The sequence below is a fragment of the Cervus elaphus genome, chromosome 5 (genome assembly GCF_910594005.1).
Source record: "Cervus elaphus chromosome 5, mCerEla1.1, whole genome shotgun sequence".
In the NCBI taxonomy this organism is placed as follows: Eukaryota; Metazoa; Chordata; class Mammalia; order Artiodactyla; family Cervidae; genus Cervus; species Cervus elaphus.
Window position 1 is genome coordinate 17,064,293 of NC_057819.1, and position 25,757 is coordinate 17,090,049.

Genomic DNA, 25,757 nt, shown 5'->3' on the forward strand with positions numbered 1-25,757 from the left:
ATGCTTTTGAACTGTGGTGTTGGAGAAGACTCTCGAGAGTCCGTTGGATTGCAAGGAGATCCAACCAGTCCATCCTAAAGGAGATCAGTCCTGGGTGTTCATTGGAAGGACTGATGAAGCTGAAACTCCAATACTTTGGCCACCTGATGCGAAGAGCTGACTCACTGGAAAAGACCCTGATGCTGGGAAAGATTGAGGGCAGGAGGAGAAGGGGACGACAGAGGATGAGATGGTTGGATGGCATCATTGACTCGATGGACATGGGTTTGGGTGGACTCTGGGAGTTGGTGATGGACAGGGAGGCCTGGCGTGCTGCGGTTCATGGGGTTGTAAAGAGTCAGACACGACTGAGCGACTGAACTGAACTGAACTCAATTTCATGGCTGCAATCACCATCTGGCAAATTCTTTACCAGCTAAGGCACCAGGGAAGCCCAAGAACAGTGGAGTGGGTAGCCTATCCCTTCTCCAGCAGACCTTCCCAACCCAGGAATCAAACAGGGGTCTCCTGCATTGCAGGCGGATTCTTCACCAACTGAGCTACCAGGGAAGCCAAATACCAATACAGTATATTAATGCATATATATGGAATTTAGAAAGATGTGACGATGACCCTATACGCAACAGCAAAAGAGACACAGATGTAAAGAACAGACTTTTGGACTCTGTGGGAGAAGGCAAGAGTTGGATGATTTGAGAGAATAGCATTGAAACATGTATATTACCATATGTGAAATAGATGGCCAGGCCAGGTTCGATGCATGAGACAGGGCGCTCAGGGCCAGTGCACTGGGATGACCTTAAGAAATGGAATGGAGAGGGAGGTGGGGGGGGGGTTTAGGATGGGGGACACATGTACACCCATGGCTGATTCATGAGAATGTATGGCAAAAACCACTACAATACTGTAAAGTAATTAGTCTTCAATTAAAATAAATAAATTAATTTACAAAAAAAAAAAAAAGATACCAAATCAAGAGTATCCAGAAAGGGGAACCCTTCTACACTGTTGGTGGGAACATAAGTTAGTGCAGCTACTATCGAAAACGGTATGGAGGTTCCTCAGAAAACTAAAAATAGAGTTGCCATATGATCCAGCAATCCCATTCCTTGGCATATATCCAGACAAAAGATACATGCACCCCTATGCCCACAGCAGCACTATTCACAACAATCAAGACGTGGAAACAACCTAAATTCCTGTTGAGAGATAACTGGATAAAGAAGATATAGTGTGTGTGTATACACACACACACACACACACAATGGAGTACTACCCACCCATAAAAAAGAATGAAATAATGCCATTTGCAGCAACACACTAGAGATTATCATACTAACTGAAGAAGTAAGTCAGACAAAGATGAATACCATATGATATCACTTATATGTGGAATCTAAACTATGACACAACTAAACCTATCTATGAAACAAATACAGAATCATATTACATAAAGAACAGAATGGTGGTTGACATGCGATGGGGGAAGGGATGGGGTTAGCAGATGTAGGCTGTTATATATAGAATGGATAAGTAACAAGATCCTATTATATAACACAGAGAACTATAGTCAATCCTATGATAAACCATAATGGAAAAGAATATTATAAAAACGTACTCTATATGTATGTATAACTGAATCAGCAGAAATTAACACAACATTGTAAATCAACTACACTTCAATTAAAAAAAAAAAAAAAAGGAGCTCCAAAAGCACCATCAAGTCTCAAACCAAGAGTTTTCAAGTCTTCATACCAGATGACATACTATAAACCAACGACCAAGGTCAGCAGAACAGAACACAATGAATAGGTTAGACCAAAGTTACCACCCAGGTTGTACCAAACAGATCATTCACAGCATCCAGACTTGTCCCCTAAAAGGACTCCATCCCTGACTTTTACTATTCAGAGATGCCCAGAGAGACAGGGATCCTCCCCAGAAAAGTGACTTCTAACCCAAGAAAAAAACTGGCAAGTCCTCTAGGACAGGGCTTCTCAAGCCTGTCCATACACCAGAATACCTAGAGAAACACTTTTTTAAAAAAGGATAAAACACATTCATCCACATAAATATCTGAGTGCCTACTATGTGCCAGGCACTATTCTAGATATTATTAATAGAAAAATAGCAGCAACTAAAACTGACAAAAATCCTTCCCTTCATGGAACTGGAATGCAGGTAGAGTGAAAAAGAACTGGAAAAAAAATTCAGTAATACTAAAGGGTTTATTATAAAGTATGTCTCTTTCTCATCCCAACCATTGAGGGAGCTTGCCAAAAAATGTGGATTCCATGGATCAGTTTCTTCATGGATCAAGCTCCATAGGAGGGGGCCAAGAATCTGCATTTCAAGGAGCTTCTGGGGTGACTGCAACGCAGCCAACCCAGCACTGTATTGAGACCCAACACTGATGAGGCTGCAGGGGCAACATGGGTCACTACTCCAACCAAGTGAGAAGATTCTACAAAAGAGACGCCCTGGTATGAAACCTGGCTTGAATATAGCCTTCATTTCTGCTGCTTACAATTTTCCAGCGGTTACCTGGAGCCATTCCGCATATTAGGACAAGATCACTCAGAGCAAAGGGCTGAAACATGACCAGTCCAGAAACACTGAAGCAACCATCCTGTGTCCTTGCAAAAACAGGAGATCTCCCTGCAGGTCACCTCAACAGTGATCACTAAGGCATGGTCATAGAGGCCAGGGAGCCGGCAGGACACAAAAAAGCCCTACAGTAAAGCAGCCCTGAACAATGTGACAGGCCTGCGGATGGCAGAGAAAGCGCAGCAGCTGACAGACCAGCCTGGCTTGGAGCTATAATGGACTTGCTCTTTTAAGGCAAAGACGTCCTGGCCGACAGAGACAGACCTTTCTGATGGCAGCAGCTGCAGATGCTAATTAAAGGGCAGATCTTACATGTGTTTAGTTTGGAATGAGCGGCAGCTTCTCTGTTGGTGTTTGCATCTCTACCCCAAGTGCTGGGATGGCGATTCCCATCAGTCGTGTTGTATTTGAAACAAAAGACAAATGTGTATGTGTGTGTGCGTGTGTGTTGTGCATGCGCACATGTGCATACACACACATACGCTTCCATGTATGTGTGTACATATGGGGGTAGATTTATAATAGTTCTTTGCATTCTATCCCGATTTGCATATTGGTGTCGTTAGAGGCATACTCTGCTGGCCGCTTCTTAGAATCATGTCCTTGAAATGCCTGCATTACAATCAGCATGACTGAAAGTGCCATGAAAATGTTAAGGTTGCTACTGGCATCGTCACCCGCCTTGCCCAGTGTTCCTGATCTTTGGCTCAGGGGAGAACAGGATGGATACTCTAAGGAGAGAGGCCCCTGGAACAAACCCTAAATTCTTCTTGAAGGGCAAGGTGACCAAGAGAAAAAGAGAGAAGGCCCTTTAATTCAGAAAGTATGAATCCCAGCCTGAGTCATCCTTCTATTCAAAAAATCCTCATTGAGCATCAAATCATCCAGAGTCTTGGCCAGAAGCTGACCCCATACTCAAACTAGATGACTGAGGTCATGAACTGAGGAAAGGGCTATGTGTAGAAGTGTGGGAAAGGTTAAAGGAAATGAACACCAGATGCTGAACACCCCAGGGCGAGCAACAGCAGGGGAGTAGGTACCGTTCGTTGGCCTGAGAGGGCAAGGAAAGGGGTCTCGGATGTGCACACTATGACTAAAGAAGCAGAAGGAAGAAGCAGTAACCAGAAACTAGCTAGGCTGTAGGTCAATGGTTCTCAAAGTGGGGTCTGGGACCCGTGAGAAATATGACTTCTTGGGCCCCACCCCGCAAGACCTACTGGATCAGCAATGCTGAAGACTGGGGCCAGGCAAATCAGGACAACATAACTACAGTCCCCAAAATGGTGAAACTCTAAATGCACTCCTCTGAAATATGCCTCAAAAGACCAAGGCACAGAGCCACTACTTCAAAGGCACTGAGAACTCAAAGAACCCCCTGAGGCAATAACACACTCAGCAATCGAATTGGAGTCAATAAGACGTATTAATATCTCATTTCGCCAATGAGAAAATTGAAGCTGAAAAGGCCAATGACTCCGGAGAGACCAAGCAAGGAACAGAATAAAATAGGAACCTATATTCTAAGTAACAGCTTCCTTCTGATGGGCAGCTGGCTTGTAAAGCGGCAGCACTGGTGAGTTTTGAGACATGCCTAAAACTGGATCATTTTACCCAAGAGATCAAAACAGCACATGTCTCACTGTGGAAACGATCCTAAGCTGCCGAATTTCACTCAAATAAAATAAACAAAAAAGCAGTATTCATTAACCCTCTCCCACCCCCAATGATGGCAGAGGCTGGTGATCAGACAGTCCCTGGGGCCACTGCCTAGAACAGTCCCCCTTCAAATGACTCCTATGTAGGGAGGGAAGTATCCGTGAAATGGTATCCCTGTGGGTTAAAAGCAAGACAAGAAATGTAAAGAACTAAACCCAAGCAGGATATCTGAACACAGTTGTGTTAGAAACAGTTTTGGATGTGACAGTATAAATATAATAAGGAAGACCACGGGAGGTGGAGCTCGGGGGCCTCATGTCTAACCCCATCTGTTAACCTACAAAAGGAGCTGTTTTAACCTCAGGGCCAGACTGTAACTGATCCCCCAAATCCATTCTTCCCTTCTCCCACAGCAGTAAGAGGCCACGCAGTGAGACAGTACAGATGTGTACACGCACGATGAACTTCTGGTCAACAAGACGTGAGAGGAAGTGATGCGTCCCACTTCTGCATCATCCTGTGTAGAAGGAATTTGCTTGCTCTGCCTATCTGCTCTTTTCTCCTCCCAGCCACATGGAACATATATACATGAAATGGTCCAACTTTAAGTATGTCAAAGAGGACAACATCCTAAGGCACAGGAAGCCACAGGAAAGAATCATCATGTACAACAGGCTGCCCACTAGTCTGGACTATATTTAAGGGTTTCTTTGTTACATGACCTTAGCCTATACCTTAACTAATAAATCCCTGTGTGCAACTAGGGGGAAGAAAACTTTGGGAATGAACAGAAGGAAGCTCATGTAAGGTCACAAAAGGGAAAATAGATCCGTGAGTCAGTAATAGGCTCAGAGCATGGGCAGCCTGAAAAGACCTACAGTATGAAAAATAACAGCACAAGTTAGGAAGCTTTACGAATCGCACAAAGAATTTAGATACAACACTACAAGTGATGAGTTGCAGAACAATGTTTTCTTTGTGGAGACTGGCAGCTCCTTCATGGAAGGACATTGGGGAAGGCATCTGTTAAACGGAACAGAACAGATTTCATCATAAACCAGATCAACAAAGTACAGCTTCTGTGGGCCACCTGCCAGAATACGCGACTCGCCTTGTTATATGGAACCAGACGTTAAGACGGACTTTGCTAGGATTTTCTACAGTAAAACCTGGTAAGCCATGCTCACTAGTGTGTAACTATGAATGGGAAATTTTTAACCATCAAAACTCAAAAGGATCCAAGTTCAGTTTCCTTGCACTGCGAATCAAATTTTAAAAAATTTCAGTGGACCAGTCTTCAACTGCATACCTCAGAGAAAAAAACTCATACTATTAATTTAACAGGTTTCCTAAGTGACTTAGGGGTAAAGAATCCACCTGCCAATACAGGAGACACAGGTGTGATCCCTGGGTCAGGAAGAGTCCCCTGGAGAAAGAAATGGCAACCCACTCTAGTATTCTTGCCTAGGATATATCCCATAGATGGAGGAGCCTGGCAGACTACAGTCCCTGGGGTCGAAAAAGAGTCAGACCTGACTTAGGGACTGAGCTGTGTTTAGTTGCTCAGTTGTGTCCGACTCTCTGTGGTCCCATGGACTGTAAGCTATCAGGCTCCTCCATCCATGTAATTTTCCAGGCAAGAATACTGTTGATCAGGGAGCCACTTCCTACTCCAGGGGATCTTCCTGCCCAGGGACTGAACCCAAGTCTCCTGCATCTCCTGCATTGGCAGGTGGATTCTTTACTGCTAGTGCCACCTGGGAGGTGACTAAACAACATTAACATAATACAATTCCCATAATGCTGTAAGTATACTGTCTGTAAATCAAATTTCTATGAAATTAATCATGCATCCAACCAATAAATATTTCTGAAGCAACAACCTGGGGAAGCTCTACTGGAAGCCAGAGAGATATTATCACTCTGATGGAAGCTGAAGCCTGATGGAGGCAACCGCCACCCACTCACCAAGAGCTCAGGCTGCTCTGAGCACACAGCAGAGGGGGGTCCCTCCCACAGGTCCAGGAAGGGTTTCTGGAGGAAGTAACATCTGACTCGAGCCCAGAAGGAGAAATAAGAGTTAACCAGGTAAATAGGGAAAGAGATGTGAGAGTGGAGAAAGTATACGTATTTTTTCAGACCCTTTTTCATTATAGGTTATTACAAGATATTGAATATAATTCCTTATGCTATACAGTAGGTCCTTGATGACTATATATTTTATACATAGTAGTATGTATCTGTTAAATCCAAATTCTCAGTTTATCCCTCCTCTTCCCCTCTCTTGATAACCATAAGTTTATTTTCTATGTCCGTGAGTCTAATTTTGTTTTTTAAATATGTTCATTTGTACCATGTTTTTAGATTCTACTTAGAAGCCGTAGCATACAATATTTGTCTTTCTCTGACTTACGTCACTTAGTACGATAATCTCTAGGTCCATCCATATTGCTGCAAATGACATTATTTCATTCTTTTTCACGGCTGGGTAGTATTCCACTGTATATACATACCACATCTTTGTCCATTGATCTGTTGGTGGACATTTACATTATTTCCATGTCTCAGCTATTGTAAATAGTGCTGCTATGTCACTGATTTTAAATGTATCTTCAATTAAACTCCAATTGCATTATACATTAATATTTAACTGCCAAGGGAGTTGACTGCAATTTGTATGTCTCCCCAAACGTCAAAGGTTTAATGATCTATAGGCACAGGGGAATTTCAGTGCTTTACAAAGCAAATACAGATCTATAGTCCCCTTAACTTACCATAGGCAGAACGTGTCTCCAGATTCAGAAATGTTCAAATTTCAGGAGGGTAAAATGTTGCATGTACTTTATGTAACACCCTCAGCTAGGACCTGGGATAGCACCCTGTAATCACACAGATTCATAATTTGCAGCAAAATGGATGAACAGCTGCACTAAAGGGAATAAATAGGAGTTTGGGTCAAGGTTTGCTACAGAGTTCAAGTCAGGTCTTGCTGCCAAATAAGCCATAAAATAACTTGAGGTTACTCAGAGCACTGGGTATTTCAGAATTGCAGATAAGAGATGGTGGATCTATCATATCTTAAGTCCTATGATAAGCTTGGATTTCTCATATGAAAACTGTATGCTTAGCAAGCATTTTATTTCAAAGTACCAAAGTGCTGGAAAAATAAATGCAGGCAAGGAAATAATTATCAGATTACCAAATACTCAGCAATAATTATACCTAATGGAGCTGCTTAAGAATGGCATAAAAACATTCCTGCAGCCAGGTATTGAGGGCTGAGGCAACCAGAACTTCAGAAAACAGTCACTTTGAGATCAGTCCCATCTTGCAAGATGGCAGGCAGAAAAACTGAGAAGACCATCTTCAGCTAAGAATGTCAATGCTGGTGTCAAGATCCAGAGGGAAGCGCCACAACCTGAAGACCCCCACTGATGGAAGGCTGTCCCAGCAGAGGAATGGCAGATATTCCCAATCCACAAGGTATTCCAGAAAAGCTATATCCAAACAGAATCCACAGCAATTAAATCCACAATTAAGGAAAAAATGGGAAGGTTCTCACTACTGTGACAGAGCCAATTAGTAAGGACAAAAAGGGTGAAACCAAAGAGTTTAAAATTCTCAAAATGCCCAAATGTTACCCTCTTAAAGATGTGCTATATAAAAAAAAAAAAAAAAAAAAGATGTGCTATAAAAACTGTTGAGCGGTGGGGAAAGAAAAAAAAACAACTATAATCAACGTGAAGAAAACTACGAGTGTTACTCCCAGATCCTCTCTGATCGTCCTCACCGACCATCCCAGAGACAAGCAGAAGGTGGCTTCCCTCAAGTACCTGCGCAGGGACTTGCCATTTGGGGCTGAACCACTAGTCCTCACTCACCTGAGTTCCTTCACCTAGAACACGCAGAATCTGTCATCACCTCTACCAAAACTTACCATAATAGTGTGAAAGTTCCGAAGTATCTCAACAGTGATTACTTTTTAACAGTGATTACTATTAAGAAGTTGCATGAGACTGGAAATCAAAAAGGCTGAGCTCCAAGAGAAGCCACCACAGTGAGAAGCAGGCACACTGCAGCTAGAAAGCAGCCCCCGCTCACCACAAATGGAGAAAAGCCTGCGCAGCAATGAAGACCCAGCACAGTCAAAAAATTAAATAAATAAAATTTAAAAAAAAAAAAAAGGTTGAGCTCTTCGACTCAGAGGAAGAGAATGGTAAGTTTTTGGAGCAGTGCAAGACAGACCAGAAAATTGTGGAGTCTCAACTTTCGCCAAAAATCAGAGCCCTTCCCAGCTCTGGGACAGCCCGTGTGGCCTCAGAAATAAACCTTATACTCCTGAGTTGATGTTCTGTATGATTTGCAGAGCTCTAGTTAAAAATATCCAAAACAACGATAAAGAACAAAGAACCTACTGTGTCAAAGGAATTGCCTTTCTAAAAGATAATGAGTAAATCTGTTAATACATCCAAATACAAGGGGCTCCACAAGACACGCATAGCACAGGACAAATACTACCATGTGCTACAGACGTCCTAGGACACAACCAGTGAGCCTAGGTCACTTGTAAAGGTTAGGGCTTCAAGCTCCAGGTTTCAAGGAAGGGAAGCTTCCACGACAATATTCAAGAAAAGGAAGTTTCAGGACATAGAGACCAGAGGCATGGTGATGGCTCTGAAGGATCGCACGGTGAGCACAAGGCCAGTCTCCCAGCATATCCATGTGAGAATACCCTTGCTCAGAAGGCAGGGTGGGACCAGAAGGAGCCTCCCCACCGGTACTGATTCCCAATTAAGATGAAACCAAGGCAAATAAACTGTTTATTCCAGATCAGAAATAAAGGTAGTGAGTTTTCCTAGTGTTAGTCGCTCAGTGGTATCTGACTCTCGCAACCCCATGGACTGTAGCCTGCCAAGCTCCTCTGTCTATAGGATTCTCCAGGCAAAAATACTGGAGTGGGTTGCCATTCCCTTCTCCAGGGGATCTTCCTGACTCAGGGATCAAACCCGGGTCTCCTGCACCACAGGCAGATTCTTTACCATCTGGGCCACCAGGGAGGTCCCCCCAAAATGCCCAGTGAAGATTCAAAACAAATAGGCATCCGTCTCTTACCCTCTTCTCTGACGTGAGCTCTATAAAAGTTTATCTCCATTCAACGTAACAGGACAGTCTTGTTTTAAGAGCTGAATCAGGAACAAAAATTGCTTCTAAGATACCTTTAACTTTAGGAATCTAAATCCCTAAGAACCTAAACAAGGCCCCAAAATGAATTTTAGCATTCTGCAAGTTATACTACATGCATGTCAGTGAAAACCATGGTGCTGCTCAAAAGAACAATGCAGATCTGCATGTACTGACATGAAAAGATGTCAGGGAGAAATTACTGAAAGGCAAAAAGCAAGTTGAAGAGCAGAGTAGACAGTAACACACCATTTTTGTGAAACAAACTATATACATGTGTGATAGGCACAGGCACAGAAATATTCTTTCCACAACTCACAGTGAAGAGCCAGAACGAATGTACATAACCCTTAACATGTGTTTCCCAGGGGAGAGCGATTAGAGAGAAAGGTCGAGCATGTTCTCTTTTATTTCATACATTTCCACAGTGTTTGCATTTTCTTATAATAACCATGCTTTATCTCAATTTTTAAAATTTAAAGTAAGATTTTGTTAAAGGTACTATCAGACTATTGCCAATAAATGACTTCTCTTTATTGTCCTTTGAGCCATAGCTACAATATCCAGCAATAAATGGGGCTGTTTCTAAATGGATTAGGTCTTCATCTTTAGGACAAGAACAAGAAGACACCTGAAAGGTGTCTCCTGAGCATGAGAATGAATGAAAAGTGTCATGGGCCACATGGCCAAGAACCACATTCAATTACATAGCCGTGGTATCTGATTATTGCAACACTAGGCTAATTCTACAGAGATGGATGGAAAGACTCACCAAATAAAGGTTATTTTTGTCCTGAAAGGCGTACTGCAACTGGGGGATCCAAGGACTTGTACTCCGAGATAATATGTTCTGTTCTTCCTCGAAATATGAGACCTAGGAGGAACAGAAACTATTAAGACAATTATGAAGAACTAAGTGTGATGGGGGAAATGCTCTTTATTCTCCCTTTAAGCTTAAACTGATACCCAGTTTTGTTTCTTTTTTAAAAAGCCATCACATAGCCCAACATTCCACAAATCTCATTCTTATGCCTACTTTGCTCAATTTTTGCCAGACCCATATAATATTGTCCAGTTATTTACTTAATGTCTTTCTTCAAGGTCGACCCACTTCTTTTAAATTTAAATCTTCCTCTTCACCTTCCCTTACTGAGCAATTCAGTCCTAAAACCATTAGATGGAGAATAACCAGATAAACATCCATGACAGGTGATGAGGAAAGCCACGGTGGCGCAGAACAGGGTGACAGGTCCGAGCAGGGTGAGGAGTGAAGCAACCACATGTGGAGTGGACCAATGTGGGCATCAAAGGCTCACGTGTGAGCAGGAAGTCAGCCTAGGTCTAGATGACCTGGAGCATCTGAGCCCGTCAAGGTAGACTGGATGGATGGACACAGCTGCATAAAATAAGTAAAAAATACTGAAGGTAATATCAGAGGAGTTACAAACATGGAAAGGGTGAAAATCAGAACAAACCTTGTGAAGCTAGACAGGACTTGGAGATGTTGGTGTAAATACATGGTTTTCAACATACACAGGTAGATACAGAAATAAACACAGATGGTAATGTTCGTGTGTATGAGGTAGGTATACTGCATACATGAACATATATTTCCTGGCCTTGTCCATTGAATGGAGTCTGGCAGCAATGACATCCTGATAGCAAAGAGAACACCTCGTGCCCAGACCTTGGCCTCTAAATACTGTTTTCCACTTAAAAAAATAAAAAAATAAAGGGTTCCCAGAGAAATGACTGACTGTGGGGCTGGGGCAGGTAAAGTGAGTTTAAGAGCCCAAACATCTTGTTGTATCAGAAAGTAACACAGAATTCAAAGATAGAGAATATGTCAAAAGGATATACAAAAGCCAACCTAAAGAGATTCTCATTGGCCAACTTGGGAACAATTTGAGTATAAAAACATATACTGACAGGAATGGATTGTAACTCATTGACAGGCAAACACAAGTTCAAACAGATATAAATAAACGGATGGATTCAAAGTTTTATCAGAAACAGGTATTTCCACAGTTTGAAAGTACCTCCTTCCGAAATACCTATGCAATTACAAAGAGGAAAGGAGTAACTCCGCAGTGGAGAAGGGTGGCAGATACCAACGTGACATCCTCAGGAATGGGACAAATCACAACTGAGACTCCCCTGTTGGGATGCAATGAGAGGAACAGAGCATTCTGTCTGTGATAGTCCTGTGTGGCTCAGGTAATGAACAGGTGGGTGGCTTTAATTAGCTCCTGGGTATGTGAGATTTTTTTAATCCCCCAGAATACACCTCACATGGGGTGACTCGAGTCATTGACCCAGAGGAGCACAGCTGGGCAAGGCTCCCCATCCCTCACCTGCAGTGTGGGATGTGCTGGGCGAGGCTCCCCATCCCTCACCTGCAGTGCAGGATGTGCTGGGTGAGGGTCCCTATCCCCCACCTGCAGTGTGGGATGTGCTGGATTTGTTTCCTTTTCTATGCACCATTGCCCATATGAAATAGAAGGAGCACAAGGCTACATCTAAGGCCTCTTCCAAGGACCTAGGACACACCAGACCCAACAGGTGCTTAGTAGGTGTGGCCTGATGACAGGTGGTTCTTAGGTGCTGGGAGGCTCAGTGAGCATCTTCCACACCTCTCTTCCAAATGATCTGCCACGTCCTGTCATGTATCCTTTCTATGAAGTTGCCCACATTTCATTCCTGAACAAAGGCCGCAGCATTCTCGGATTCTGACAAGCAGCTTCCTGCCCTCTGCTGTGTCTCTGACCAGAAGTCACACAGTCACTGAAGTGCTGAAACCCTGATCCCAACCTCCTGCTTCCAAAAGCCTACATCAATCCCAACCGTCTCACAAATTAAATTCCAACTCCAAAAAGCAGTTCTTTGGGGAGATGATGAGTTACTGTTTAATGGGTACAGAGCTTCAGTTTAGGATGATGAAAAAGTTCTAAAGGTGGACAGTAGTAATGGTAATGCAACACTGCCAAAATACTTAATGCCACAGAACTGTACACTTAAAAATAGTTAAAGTGGCATATTTTATCACAGCAGCCAGAACAGAGTTCTTAAGGTTTCCCACCAATCACCTCCTCCCAACTCCAATGTCCTTACTTCTCCTCATTTTCCAGTCTATTTGTTCTAAAACTTCTAAACACACACAAACACATACATCTGCATAGCATTCTCGTACTTACACCTCCAGAGCGGCACACATACCACACTTCTACCCAGTACATTCTCGTCACTTCTCCCTGCCCAGAGCCCATGTTCCCTCTCAGCAGTGTGAACCTCCCCTGTCTCTGGCTCACCCACATCTTTCCTCATCCCGTCATTTGTGAATTTGCTAACTGCTCCCTCTTTTGTGATGCTTTAGCTCCTAAGTGCCTGGTTTATGGATCTGCCATTTTTCCTCAACTTCCCAAGGCTGTGCTAAAACCCTGAAACTAACAGCCACAGAGCTTTGATTCCTTTTGCAGACTTCCCACGGAGCTGGGTCCATTATCGGACACATGATGTGCTCTCGAACGTGGGTAACTAATAAATTGCTCTCTGAACACCAAGGCTGATGGCCGTCTCTCTAGAAACACGGCAAATGAATCAATAAAGTCTGGGAGCAGCAGCCTTGTTTAAAAAGAGAGAAAAACACCACAACCAGAAAGATAACTTCTCACCTCCTCTCAGACTGGCAACTCCCTAGCCACAGAACAATTTAATTTCTTCAGAGGCCTGTTTTAAAACCTAATACAAAAAAAAAAAAAAATAATCAAGTACAGATGCCCCCAACACAAATATATAAGATGTGTACAAAAGCAAAGGCCATCTGACTCACCCCATGATACACACATCTCTGAATCCCCAGTGGATGGTCACAAAAGATCATCTCAAATTCATTAGTGAAAAGGCCAAGTTGGTTCTGAATAATATGCAACTATAAAAACATGATCAAGCAACCCAGGGGAGCCTGTCAATCTTCAAAATTAGTCAATATCAGTTCAAGAAAGCAGGCTCAGACCTTCCTGGCTGTGCCACAGTAATTAAAACTAGGGATGCAGAGGAAAACTGGCTCCATCCCAGGTGTCAATTCAGCAGATTCTCATCTCTGCAATGAACCTGCTGATGGAGAAAGGGGAGGCTGGATGTTAAATGCTCGTACCTGCTCCTGGGCCAACAAGGCCTTCTTCTTCATGACTTTCATGGCATAGACATCCCCAGTCGCTTTCTCTCTGACCACCTGTACTTCGGCAAAGTGACCACAGCCTACGACACTTCTCACTTCAAAGTCCTTCACTGAAGGTTGGAGCTCTTGCAACTCGGCTATGATCTCAGAATCTGCAAAAGACGGAAGAGTGACTCCTGGATCCATAACGTCCTTCAAATACTCGTATCTTTATGAAAGCAAGAAGAAAGGAAGAAAGAAGAAAGCGTTGCTGTATCTTCCCTCACTGTCAGGAGACATTTAGTCACTTTCTCCTTGTCGTGAATAATTATAAAATCAGCACAAAAGTGTTTTTTCTATGCTAAGTTAAAATTAAGGGCTCCAGAAATTCCAACGCACAGTTTCCATGGCAGCTATGATCTGAATCCTGTAGATGAAGAAAACAGGGGAAGGAGAACAGAAATCATGCTTTTCCTCCCCCTCTCTGGGGGCTGCAGGGCAGTGAGTGTGGTCAAACGTGTTATTGGTGTCTGGACTGGTTTATAATGGGATATGAGCAATGTGATCCCCATCCTCAGTCGACTTTGGGGTTGACTTCCAGATAATTCCATCCTGATTCCATATGTTCTGCTCAGTTTTACTCCATTAGCCCAGGTCTTATCTCCCTTGCATCATGTCAGTAAATACCCTCCTTGCCATACATAGTATGTAGCAGCACTACCAAGGGAGAAAAAGCCTGAGCCTGAGGAACCAAGCAGAGGCCTGACCTTGGCGCTGCAGCGCTGATGTGTCACACAGCTTGATGGGTTTGCAACTGCCTCTTTTCTTAGCATAGTCTTACTCCTTTTCTGAATGCAATCTCTCAGCCCATGTCTTCCTCGACCCTGAAAGCCTTAACGAAAGCATCAGACCCACAGACGAAGCGCTTTAAACAACAGACATTAATTTCTCAAAGTTCCTGAGGCTGTGAGGGCCAGCAGGCTGAGAGTCTGTTGAGAACCCACTTCCTGGCTGACAGGCAGCCCCTGTATTCCTCATGTGGTAGAAGGAAAAGGAGCCCTCATCTCTCTTCCTCTTCTTCTAGGGACACGAATTCCATCATGGGGCCCACCTTGATGAATTCATCTACATCTAATTATCTCCCAAAGGCTCCACTTTGAGGGGGTCAGAGCCTCAACATATGAATTTGGGAAACCAGAGAAGGAAGCAGGAAAAGTCATTAAAACATTCAGCCCATAACAGTCAGAGATTCTCCATATTTAAAGTACGGACTAAACAGGTAGCAGATATGGAATCTAACATACATTTACTAACAACATTAAATTGGGGCATCACAGGATAGATATATAGTGATTCTAACGATCTAAAGAATAGAATGGAACATAAATATTAGAGAAATGCAAATCAAAACTATAATGAGGTACCATCTCACACTGGTCAGAATGACCATCATTGAAAAGTCGACAAATAACAAATGCTGGGGAGGGTGTACAGAAAAGAAAAGCCTCTTACACTGTTGGTGGGAATGTAAACTGGTATAGCCACTATGAAAAACAGTATAGAGGTTCCTCAAAACACAACAAATAGAGCATAGAGCTAACATACAATACGGCAATTCCACTCCTAGGCATATACCCAGACAAAATTGTAATTTGAAAAGATACATGCACTCCCATGTTCACAGCAACACTATTTACAACAGCCAAGACATGGAAGCAACCTACATGTCCTCTAACAGATGAACAAAGAAGATGAGGTATATACATACGGTGGAATACTACTCAGTCACAAAAAAGGATGAATACCATTTGCAGCAACATGGACGACCTCGAAACTATCATACTAAGCAAAGTAAGTCTGGCTTCCCTGGTGGCTCCAACAGTAAATAATCCACCTGCAATGCAGGAGACCTGGGTTCACTCCCTGGGTTGGGAAGATCCCCTGGAGGAAGGCATGGCAACCCACTCCAGTGTTCTTGCCTGGAGAACCCCATGGGCAGAGGAGCCTGGCAGGCTACAGTCCACAGGGTCACACAGAGTCACATAGAGTCAGACACAACTGAGTGACTAAACAACAGCAACATACACACACAAGCAAAGTAAGTCAGAAATAGAAAAACAAAATATCATATAATATCACTTACATATGGAACCTAAAATACAATCGAACATAGCTATGAAACAGAATCACAGACATAGAGAAAAGACTTGTGGTTGCCAAGGGGATTGGGTGGGGGAAAGGACTGGGAGCTTGGGATTAGCAGATATTAACTGTTATTTATAGGATGAATAAACAACAAGGTCCTACTGTATAGCACAGGGAACTATATTCAATATTCTGTGATAAACCATAATGGGAAAGAATATGAAAAAGAATATATATATATATTATATAACTGTATTGCTGTATAGCAGAAATTAACATAACATTAGTAAATCAACTATACTTCAATAAAATATTTTTTAAAAAAGGAATAGAGCGGAACAGCTGTGACTGACCAAATCCTTCAGTCCCGTCCATTACAGGGAAACTGCATCATATACAGGGTTACACTCCAAAGGAAGACAAGAGTAACATGTCATCAAAATTATCCTGGAGAATCCCTCAGAAAGGTGTCATGGTGAAGACCAAGGGGCTCTTGAAATCCCACAGGTACACTGGAGCCATTTCTGTGGAAGGGCACCAGATACAGCTGGGAGCTACATTCACTCGGCAAGTTGTTCACACAGGGAAAGGAACAGAGTCCAACAAAGGGAAGAGCCATTTCATAACCACAGTCATTTGGCAGCACAATGATGAATTAGCCAATGCAATTTTAATTGTTGTTACCCACTCCCTTCCTTTGTTGCATGGGTGGAGTTGAATTCACTTGGATCAAAGGCACATGTGATGAGCACCACTGCACTAACAACACCTCTTACTTGTTACCCTAAATACGTCTTCTCTTGTTCCCTTGAGGAATCAGGCAAGAGGGGTGAGCAGATTTGTTTCAATTCATCGTGACCATTGTAAAACAAAAAAATAAATCTAGAGTGCCTTTGGGGAGAATTCCATGCAGAAGCTGAACTGAATGCTGCACAATATTCTCCTTTTGCCTTTACATCACTGTGTCAAGCCCTGTCTTTCTTCCCTGTCTTCTTCCAAGTTTCTCTCAGACCTAGTACTTGAGTTTTTGAATTATTAATTTCCCAAATATGCTGGCTTGCAACTTTCTGACTTGAACCTGATTTCATTACTGCCTGCACACAAGGCCAGCCTCTCCTGATTCTTCTGTAAGGCCTTGGGCCCCCGCGTTGCTTACAGCACTGTCCAACTTAATAACTCTGGGTCTGTCTCCAGCAACCGCCAGGCATCTCAATCACCCCAGCAGACAAAACTGCTTGCAGGCAAAACCACGACGCTCTCAGAATTCTGAGAAACCACTCCAAGTCGTAATGTTGTTATTCAAACACTTTGGGATTATCAAGGTGAACAGGCGAGATGCTAAACTCGTGTCTATGACTGTGAAAAATAACCCTGCACAACTTCTCTTCCCACCAACTTCTGTGACTACAAAACCACATCAACCTTCATCCCCACCCACTATGAACACGGTGGGAACTGACATTGAGATAGAGACCCAAAGCATGAAATGAAGATGCAGTCAGAGAACGATCTTCCCAGATACATATATAGATCCAGGGAGCAAAAGCCACCACAGCTGAATGCTGCTTCCTTTTTTGAAACTCAGTATTGCAACACTTCAATCTCTAGGAATGCATCCTTCACAGAAATGTTCAAAAGACACACATATCAAGATACTTATGATGGGCACTGCTTGTTACAGAAAAATCAGAAACAATGTAGAGGTCTACAATTAATAGGAAAGTGGAAATAGCATAAGAGTTCACACACAGAAAAGAATACTAGACACATATTTAAAAGAATTAAGTAGCTCAACCTCCACTGGAGTCTATATTCTTCAAGGACAAGGATTTGCTTCTGTTCTGATCACTACTGTAAACCCAGTACTCAAAACAGCAGCAGGCACATAGCGAGTGCTCCACAAATATTTGTTGAGTAAATATATTGCTAGGTGAGCAAAGCTAGTGGCAAAACATTATCAACATACAACCCATTTTGCATAAAATTAAACCAGAGTAATGTTAGAGCCTCTTGATGAAGGTGAAAGAGGAGAGTGATAAAGCTGGCTTAAAACTCAACATTCAAAAAACTAAGATCATGGCATCCAGTCCCATCACTTCATGGCAAATAAATAGGGGAAAAAATGGAAACAGTGACAAGCTTTATTTTCTTGGGCTCCAAAATCACTGCAGATGGCGACTGCAGCCACGAAATTAAAAGATGCTTGCTCCTTGGAAGAAAATCTATGACAAACATAGACAGTATATTAAAAAACAGAGACATCACTTTGCCAACAAAGGTCCATATAGTCAAAGCTATGGATTTTTCAGTAGTCATGTACGGAAGTGAGTGTTGTATCATAAAGAAGACTGAGCACCAAAGAACTGATACTTTCAAACTGTAGTGCTGGAGAAGACTCTTGAGAGTCCCTTGGACAACAAAAGAGATTAAACCAGTCAATCCAAAAGGAAATCAACCCTAAATATTCATTGGAAGGACTGATGCTGAAGCTCTAATACTTTGGCCACCTGGTACAAAGAATCGACTCAGTAGAAAAGACCCTGATGCCAGGAAAGACTGCACACAGGAGAAGGGGGTGACACAGGATAAGATGGTTGGATGGCATCACCAACTCAAAGGACATGAGGTCTGAGCAAACTCCAGGAGATAGTGAAGGACAAAGAAGCCTGGTGTGCTGCAGTCCATGGGGTCACAAAGAGTTGGACATCACTGAGCAACTGAACAACAAAAAAATGTTAGAACACACATGGTAAACAGTTCATTGTTCAAGCTACTTGATTGGTATGTGGGGGTTTATGACACTTGTCTCTTTACTGTTAAGATATGTTTGAACAATTCCACAATAAATATCTTATAAGGACAAAAGAAAAGTTGCAATACTATGCACTGAACCATTAACAGTGGTTATCTTAGGTAAGATTTTGAGGGATTTTCTTCCATTCTGATCTTTTATATTTAACTTTGTATTTTTTTAAATTTTTATTGAAATATAGTTGATTTACAATGTTGTGTTTTCAGGTATACAGCAAAGTGATCAGCTACATATTTTTTTTTTTAGATTCTTTTCCATTATAGGTTATTACAAGATATTGAATATAGTTCCCTGTGCTATAGGTCCTTGTTGGTTACCTATTTTATGTACAGTAGTGTGTATATGTTAATCCCAACTCCTAAATTATCCCTTCCCCACCTTACACTTTGGTAACTATAGGTTTGTTTTCTATGTCTCTAAGTCTCATTTCTATTTTGTAAATAAGTTTACTTGTATCAGTTGTTAGGATTCCACATATAAGTGATATCACATGATATTTGTCTTTCTCTTAGTATGATAATCTCTGGGTCCATCCATGTTGCTACAAGTAACTTTGTAATACGCTTACAATGGCGGCGGAGGGGGGGAGGGGGCAGGGGTGCGGGGAGGAACTTAAAAGTAGTATTTTGCCCAAAGTACTAAGGTTGTGAACATATAGAAGAGTTTGCTTGCAGTGAATGTAGCTGAAAGAAGGTAAAATTTCAGCCATTGTCAAATCACCGAGAAAAGTCCAACTTTAACAATTATCAACACTTTTTTTGTCTGTATGTTTTAACATCACACTTGTTTATTTTTTACATAAAATATGTGATACACTTTTGCTACTTATTCTGTTCATTGGCAATAGTCAACCAATATTTACTAAACACCTTGTGTGTGTCCATGTATACTTGGTCATATCTGACACTTTGCGATCTCATGGACTGTAGCCTGCCAGGCTCCTCCATCCATGGAATCTTCCAGGCAAGAATATTGGTGTGGGTTGCCACTTCTTTCTCCAGGGTGGTCTTCCCGACTCAGGGATCAAACCCATGTCTCTTGCATCTCCTGCACTGGCAGGAGGATTCTTCACCACTGTGCCACCTAGGAAGCCCCACCTTCTGTGTATCAGACCCGGTTTTAGGCAAAAAGGCTAGCTTAGCAATTAAGAAACAAGGAACTCCTCCCTGATTCCCAAATGCCAGCTCCCTGACCTCCCTTGGCCCAAACTAGGGGCAGTGCTTCAGGGCTGTATTATTCTGCCTCACTTCCTCCAACAGTCCCAGAGGAAATTTTCCATCTCTATGGCAAGCCTCAAGAAACTTATGTGTTAACAGCTGTTGGACCCTTCTTCCCACAGAAAAATGAAGCTTACATTCCAAAACAGAAACTCAAAGAGGGGTGAAAAAAAAAAACATACTAATGCAATCACCCTTTTCCAATCATACTCTCTCAACCATCCTCTCCAGGAAGCCTCTTTAAAAATATGAAACAGTTTCCTGAAAGAGAAATCTATTAGAAAAATCTACATTTCACAAGTCTAGCCTCCTGATTACTGAATGAGTCTAGAAGATCCACTGCTTTAAAGGAGGATCCTAACTGGAGGGCAATCTCAAGAAGGTACATGTTGAAAACTCAGTAAATTAGTCTTGTCACAAGCTTCTCCTTCCCCTCCCACTCCCTATTTGAGAGTTTAAATACTCAACAAAATAAGGTGGGAGCTTATTCAAACAAATACAGAATCATGAACAAATATGCCAAGTGCATTTTAAAGTTAAAGGTACACAGTGTGTTAAATATTGAGGTTTACGGTTATCATTATTGGGCAACATTTACTGAGTGTCTCTACGTGCCAGGCAACATAAGCCTGGACTGTGAACTATTTCATTCAATCGCTATATCAGATATGCCTTTTCCCCCACCGTTCAGATGAGAAGACTGAGAACAGACAAGTTACATGTAAATACCGATGTCACTTACTAGACATACATTGGTTTTATCCATTCAAAACTCCCAGGTCCTTTAGGCAATAGCACATCCCCCATTCCATGAGGTCCCAGTGATCATGGTGCCCTGGACCCCTGGGCACCTACATGAGGCCAATCACAGCACTTCACACCCTGGCCCAGTGACTGGTCAAGGGATGGGCAAGTGACCCAAAGCAGAGCCAATGAGAATCTTCCCTGAGATTGCATGAATAGAGACAGTAGACAATACATGTTGGGTACAGTTGGGGTAGCCAACATCCAAAGACAGTGCCCAATGCATGTGCTTTGTTGTTCCCTGGCACAAGAAATCTGGGTGGCCTTACTGCCTCACTGCAAACCATGGAATATAGCCAAAGAGATTCTATGTCCCTTCCAGACCTAAGGCCTGAGAAGGCCTGGCAGCTTCCACTTTTGTATTTGGAAACCCTGAGTTGCCATGGAGGACGTCTAGATATCTCTGCTAGAGTGACAGCATAGACCATGGGTCAGTAGCTTTGTCTCAAAGGGTCAGACAGTAAACATTTTGGGCGTTGTAGGCCATATGGTCACACCTACTCAAACGCCTTGTGATGTGACAGCAGCCATAGGGAACAGGTAAAGCTGCGTTCCAGGAGAACTTTGTTTACAAAGCAGGCATCCCAGGCTGTAGTTGGCTGACCCATCATGGAGAGACCACACAGAACAGCCATATGGAGGGCAAGACGCTCTGAAACTTCAGAGACAGAGAGACACGTCTACTAGTCTCAGAGTCCTGGGGGAGCCCAGCCTTCTAGGCAACATGCCAGACAATGGGCGGGTCATCCATTCCAGCCCAGATGCCCGCAATACTGACCCATATCACATGGAATGGAAGAATTCTCAGCTAAGTCTAGTCAACCCACAGAATCATTCTTGTTTTAAGCCACTGAACTTTAGGGTGGTTGGTTACACCGAAAAGTCATGTGAGACGTGATTTCTTTCAGACTTGGCCCTGTCCACCTTTGAGGCCAGATAATTCTGTGTGGTAGGGGCCATCCTGTGCATCTATCAGAGTCTCTGAGCTCCACTCATTAGCTACCAAGAGCACCCCCCTGCCAGCTGTGACAACCAAAACTGTCTCCAGATACTGCCACATGTCCCTGGCGGTGGCAAAATCGCCACTGGTCAAGAAACACTGGTGTCAGGTGAAAAAATATAAAACTAGGAACCAGCAAGCAGCCAACTTCCCCACCACGCGCAAGTTAAGTAGAGTCAAGAACAGGGTGCAGGCAGGGCCAGTTTATGACTTTCATAGTCCCTAGGCACCTTGCCTTCATCAGCCCCTTGCTCCATTAAAAAAAAAAAAATTTATATAAATATATATTTTTTGTGACCACATTGATATAAAGATGACTATAATCCAGAATCATTATAGATTATTATACCCATATTTTTTATGATTTTAAAATAAAGTAAAATTAAACTAATTACAATAATTTTGAATACTGTAGATGCTAAGCACTGTATTCACAATGCCTAATGAATAATCAGTCTTGAGTGAGTATAATGAAGGAGCCAGAGACATTATTTAAGTCCTTGGAACCAGCCATGCCTAAAATTTGACCCATCCCTGGACTCTCAGTTTCATGAGCCAAAAAAATTTACTTTTGGGGATAAACAACAAGGTTCTACTCTATAGCATAGGGAACTATATTGAATATCCCATGGTAAACCATAATGGAAAGGAATATGAAAAAGAATATATATATATATAACTGAATCACTTCACTGTACAGTAGCAATTAACACAACATTATATATCAACTATACTTCAATAATTTTTTTTTTAATTCACTTTTGGCCTAAGCTAGTTTGAGTTGAGTTTCTATCACTCGCAATCAAGAGGCCTGATTTATCCAGTCTCCTAGCAACAGAAGGTGGAAGCTGACCTTGAAGCTGGGTCCATCTAAAGCAGAAATTCCCACCCACTCCCTCCGACCACAAACGCATCCCACCTCCGGTATCCTTTTAATTCTCACTAAGCAGGACAATTTTCAAGAAAAAGTTCTCCCCACACTTACACTTCTGGACAAAGTTGCTCACGTGCTTAATCTTCATCAGAGCCGGCTGACTGCATTCTTTAAAGAGAACAAAGAGGGCATCTAATATCGCTTCTCGGGAAAGAAGAGCCATCTGCTGTTGAGTCATGGAGGGTGGTTTCCCCTAAAAACAGCAAAAAGCAGATGGAGACACTGTCAATAATGAAAAGCTTTGATCAATAACATCCACGCAGAGTAAATTGCAAGCCACCAGTTCAACTAACTGCTCACGACACACGCTAGCAGCAGAATTTGGCGGCCTCATCCTTTAAAGTGACGTCCACTGACAGTCATTAAGTTATCACTTGTATGTGGGCTTCTTCCTCCTGCACCTGGGGAGGAAAACTTCATCAGCATGCCATGAATAAGAAACAGTCCTTCTGTCTTAGCAGTCTGAGGCTCATGGGGACATTCACCCCGGACCCTGCTGGTCCTGTCACATCTCTGTGCCTCTTCAGGAGGACATAATGAATGCCTCTTCCTCCCTGTGCTCCTACAGGTTTGTTTAACATAACTTCAGTTTCTTTAATTCACTTGAACAATAAAGGGTCCTGTAAATGGAGTGACTGCGCTAAAGCTGAATTTATTCATGATCTCAGGCAACAGTTGCAAACTGGCAGACTGCATCTAGCCCACAGACATGTTTTGTTTGGCCTGTTATACTTAAAATAATTTATCTGCCAATATTGAAAAATCAGGAGATTTCACACCAAAAGAAAAGGGGTGGGGGGAGGAGAGGATTTCTGGCTTCTTATGAGACACAGGCAGATCTGGCAACACTGTACCACATTCCTGCCTGGGGAGGCTGAGCTGCAGCTGAGGAGCACTACCCCTCTAGAAAGTGGATGTGTTTGGCATTTCACTGCAGACTCAACTCACAGCTCTTCCATCTGGCCCATTTGACTCCTTTACACTCACTGTCTGGCCACCCAAGACATGAATTCACACCCCTGGTCCAAAGCAATGAATCCCATGTGCCACGGACTATATGTAGTTCTCTCTGTAAAGCTGCTGCTGCTGCTGCTGCTAAGTCACTTCAGTCGTGTCCGACTCTGTGCGACCCCACAGGCTCTCCCGTATCTGGGATTCTCCAGGCAAGAATACTAGAGTGGGTTGCCATTTCCTTCTCCAATGAGTGAAAGTGAAAAGTCAAAGTGAAGTCGCTCAGTCATATCTGACTCCTAGCGACCCCAAGGACTGCAGCCTACCAGGCTCCTCCATCCATGGGGTTTTCCAGGCAAGAGTACTGGAGTGGGTTGCCATTGCCTTCTCCGTCTGCAAAGCTGGCCACCAACAATTCTTCTAACTCTAAAAGCACTTGCCACTGCATCCATCAAGCGTCAGAGTCTATTTCTTCTCCCCATGAATCTGTGCTGTCGCCATGACTCATGTGAACCAACAGAATGTAACACAAGTGACCCACTGCCAGTTCAAGATGTAGCCCTTAAGAAGTCTGGCAGTTTCTACTTTTGTTTTTTTGGGGAAGCCAGCTGCCACGTTGAGAAGCTTGGGCTAGACCAGGTGACAGTCAAATCTCACCCACTGTCTGTTTTTATAAATAAAGCTTTATTGGAACACAGCCATGCCTATTAATTTACACATTATCTATGGCTCTGTGTGTGTGTTAGCTGTTCAGCTCATCCAGCTCATCCAGCTTTTTGCGACCCTATGGGCTATAGCCTGCCAGGCTCCTCTGTCCATGGAATTCTCCAGGCAAGAATACTGGAATGGGTTGTCATTTGCTTCTCCAGGGGATCTTCCAAACCCAGGGATTGAACTCAGGTCTCCTGCATTGCAGGCAGATTCTTTACTGTCTGAGCTTCTGTGCTATAAATAGAATGGCAGAGTTCAGTAGTTGCAGCAGAGACCTTAGGGCCAACGTACTATTCACAGAAAAAAATTATAAGCCCCAGGTTAGACTGAGTGAGTAACAAAAGACCTTTAGAGAAGAGGTCACTGGACGAACTGAGGCACCCCAGGCAGCAGTCGGCAACCAGAGGTTTTAGTCCCAGCCAAGCTCCCAACTCAATACAACCCATGAGTGACCCCAGCAGAAGAATCACCTAGTTGCATGCAGCCAACCCACAGAATTGTAAAAAAAAAAAAAAAAAAAGTAAATCATTGTTGCTTTAAACTTTGTGAGTGCTTTGTTACACAGCCCTGGATGACAGAAACAAACTGTAACAGTCCAACAGCAGCCTCCTCAGCCAGAACCAGAAGTATGATGGGCCCTTTCCTGCCCGCTCCCTGGCACTGGCCAGCACACACCATTAAAGCAGGGGCCACTCCACTGCACCCCTCTGCACGCGGCTGAACCCAGCCCACCAGGTCGGTCCACACCACCACTAACCCACCGCCCAAGTGGCAGACGGGAGCTCCGCTCCCAGGATGCCAGCTTCTGAGCCACCTCATCAGTCACAAACTGACCAGTGAAGCCAGCTGAGGCCACAGCGTCTGCCGCCTCAGACAACCAGGCTCTACCGAGAGCTGGAGGATGATTCCAGAGCAGCCCGGACTTCCTCAGACCCTGCCGCTTTCTGGTGCCGTGTGGCACCTTCCTAATCTGGGTGCAATAGCTGCAAGGCAGGCACAAGCTATAGCGGCCCCCTCAGCACAACAGTGGACCTGCCCCCAAGCAAGCAACCGTTAGTGAGCAACTGTCAACCAGCCACTTTTGGTGGTCCTGCTCAGCCATTGGTCAGTGCCACCGTGGGCCCCACCCCCAAGCAAGCAACCGTTAGTGAGCAACTGTCAACCACCCACTTTCGGTGGTCCTGCTCAGCCATTGGTCAGTGCCACCGTGGGCCCCACCCCCAAGCAAGCAACCGTTAGTGAGCAACTGTCAACCACCCACTTTCGGTGGTCCTGCTCAGTCATTGGTCAATGCCACCGTGGGCCCCTCCCCCAAGCAAGCAACCGTTAGTGAGCAACTGTCAACCACCCACTTTCGGTGGTCCTGCTCAGCCATTGGTCAGTGCCACCGTGGGCCCCTCCCCCAAGCAAGCAACCGTTAGTGAGCGACTGTCAACCAGCCACTTTCGGTGGTCCTGCTCAGCCATTGGTTGGTGCCACAGTGAGCCCCTCCCCCTCTTGTATATAAACGGAGCCAGCCCTCCAACTGAGGGAAGATGGCTTTCTGAGATGCCAGGCTGCCATCTTCTCCATCTGCTAGCTTT

At 43.5% G+C, this 25,757-nt stretch overlaps 1 protein-coding gene across 5 annotated transcripts in view; it reads right to left on the reverse strand.

Moving 5' to 3' along the window:
* The window catches only part of CIT (citron rho-interacting serine/threonine kinase), a 172,055-nt gene that overhangs the window by 140,595 nt on the left and 5,703 nt on the right, over positions 1-25,757 (reverse strand). For all 5 annotated transcript variants that reach the window (XM_043901815.1, XM_043901816.1, XM_043901814.1 and 2 more), the window contains exons 3-5: positions 22,564-22,705; positions 13,598-13,773; positions 10,217-10,318 (exon numbers count right to left, since the gene is read on the reverse strand). In XM_043901815.1, the coding sequence (XP_043757750.1) occupies positions 10,217-10,318; positions 13,598-13,773; positions 22,564-22,705 (420 nt within the window). The remainder of the gene's footprint in view (positions 1-10,216; positions 10,319-13,597; positions 13,774-22,563; positions 22,706-25,757) is intronic.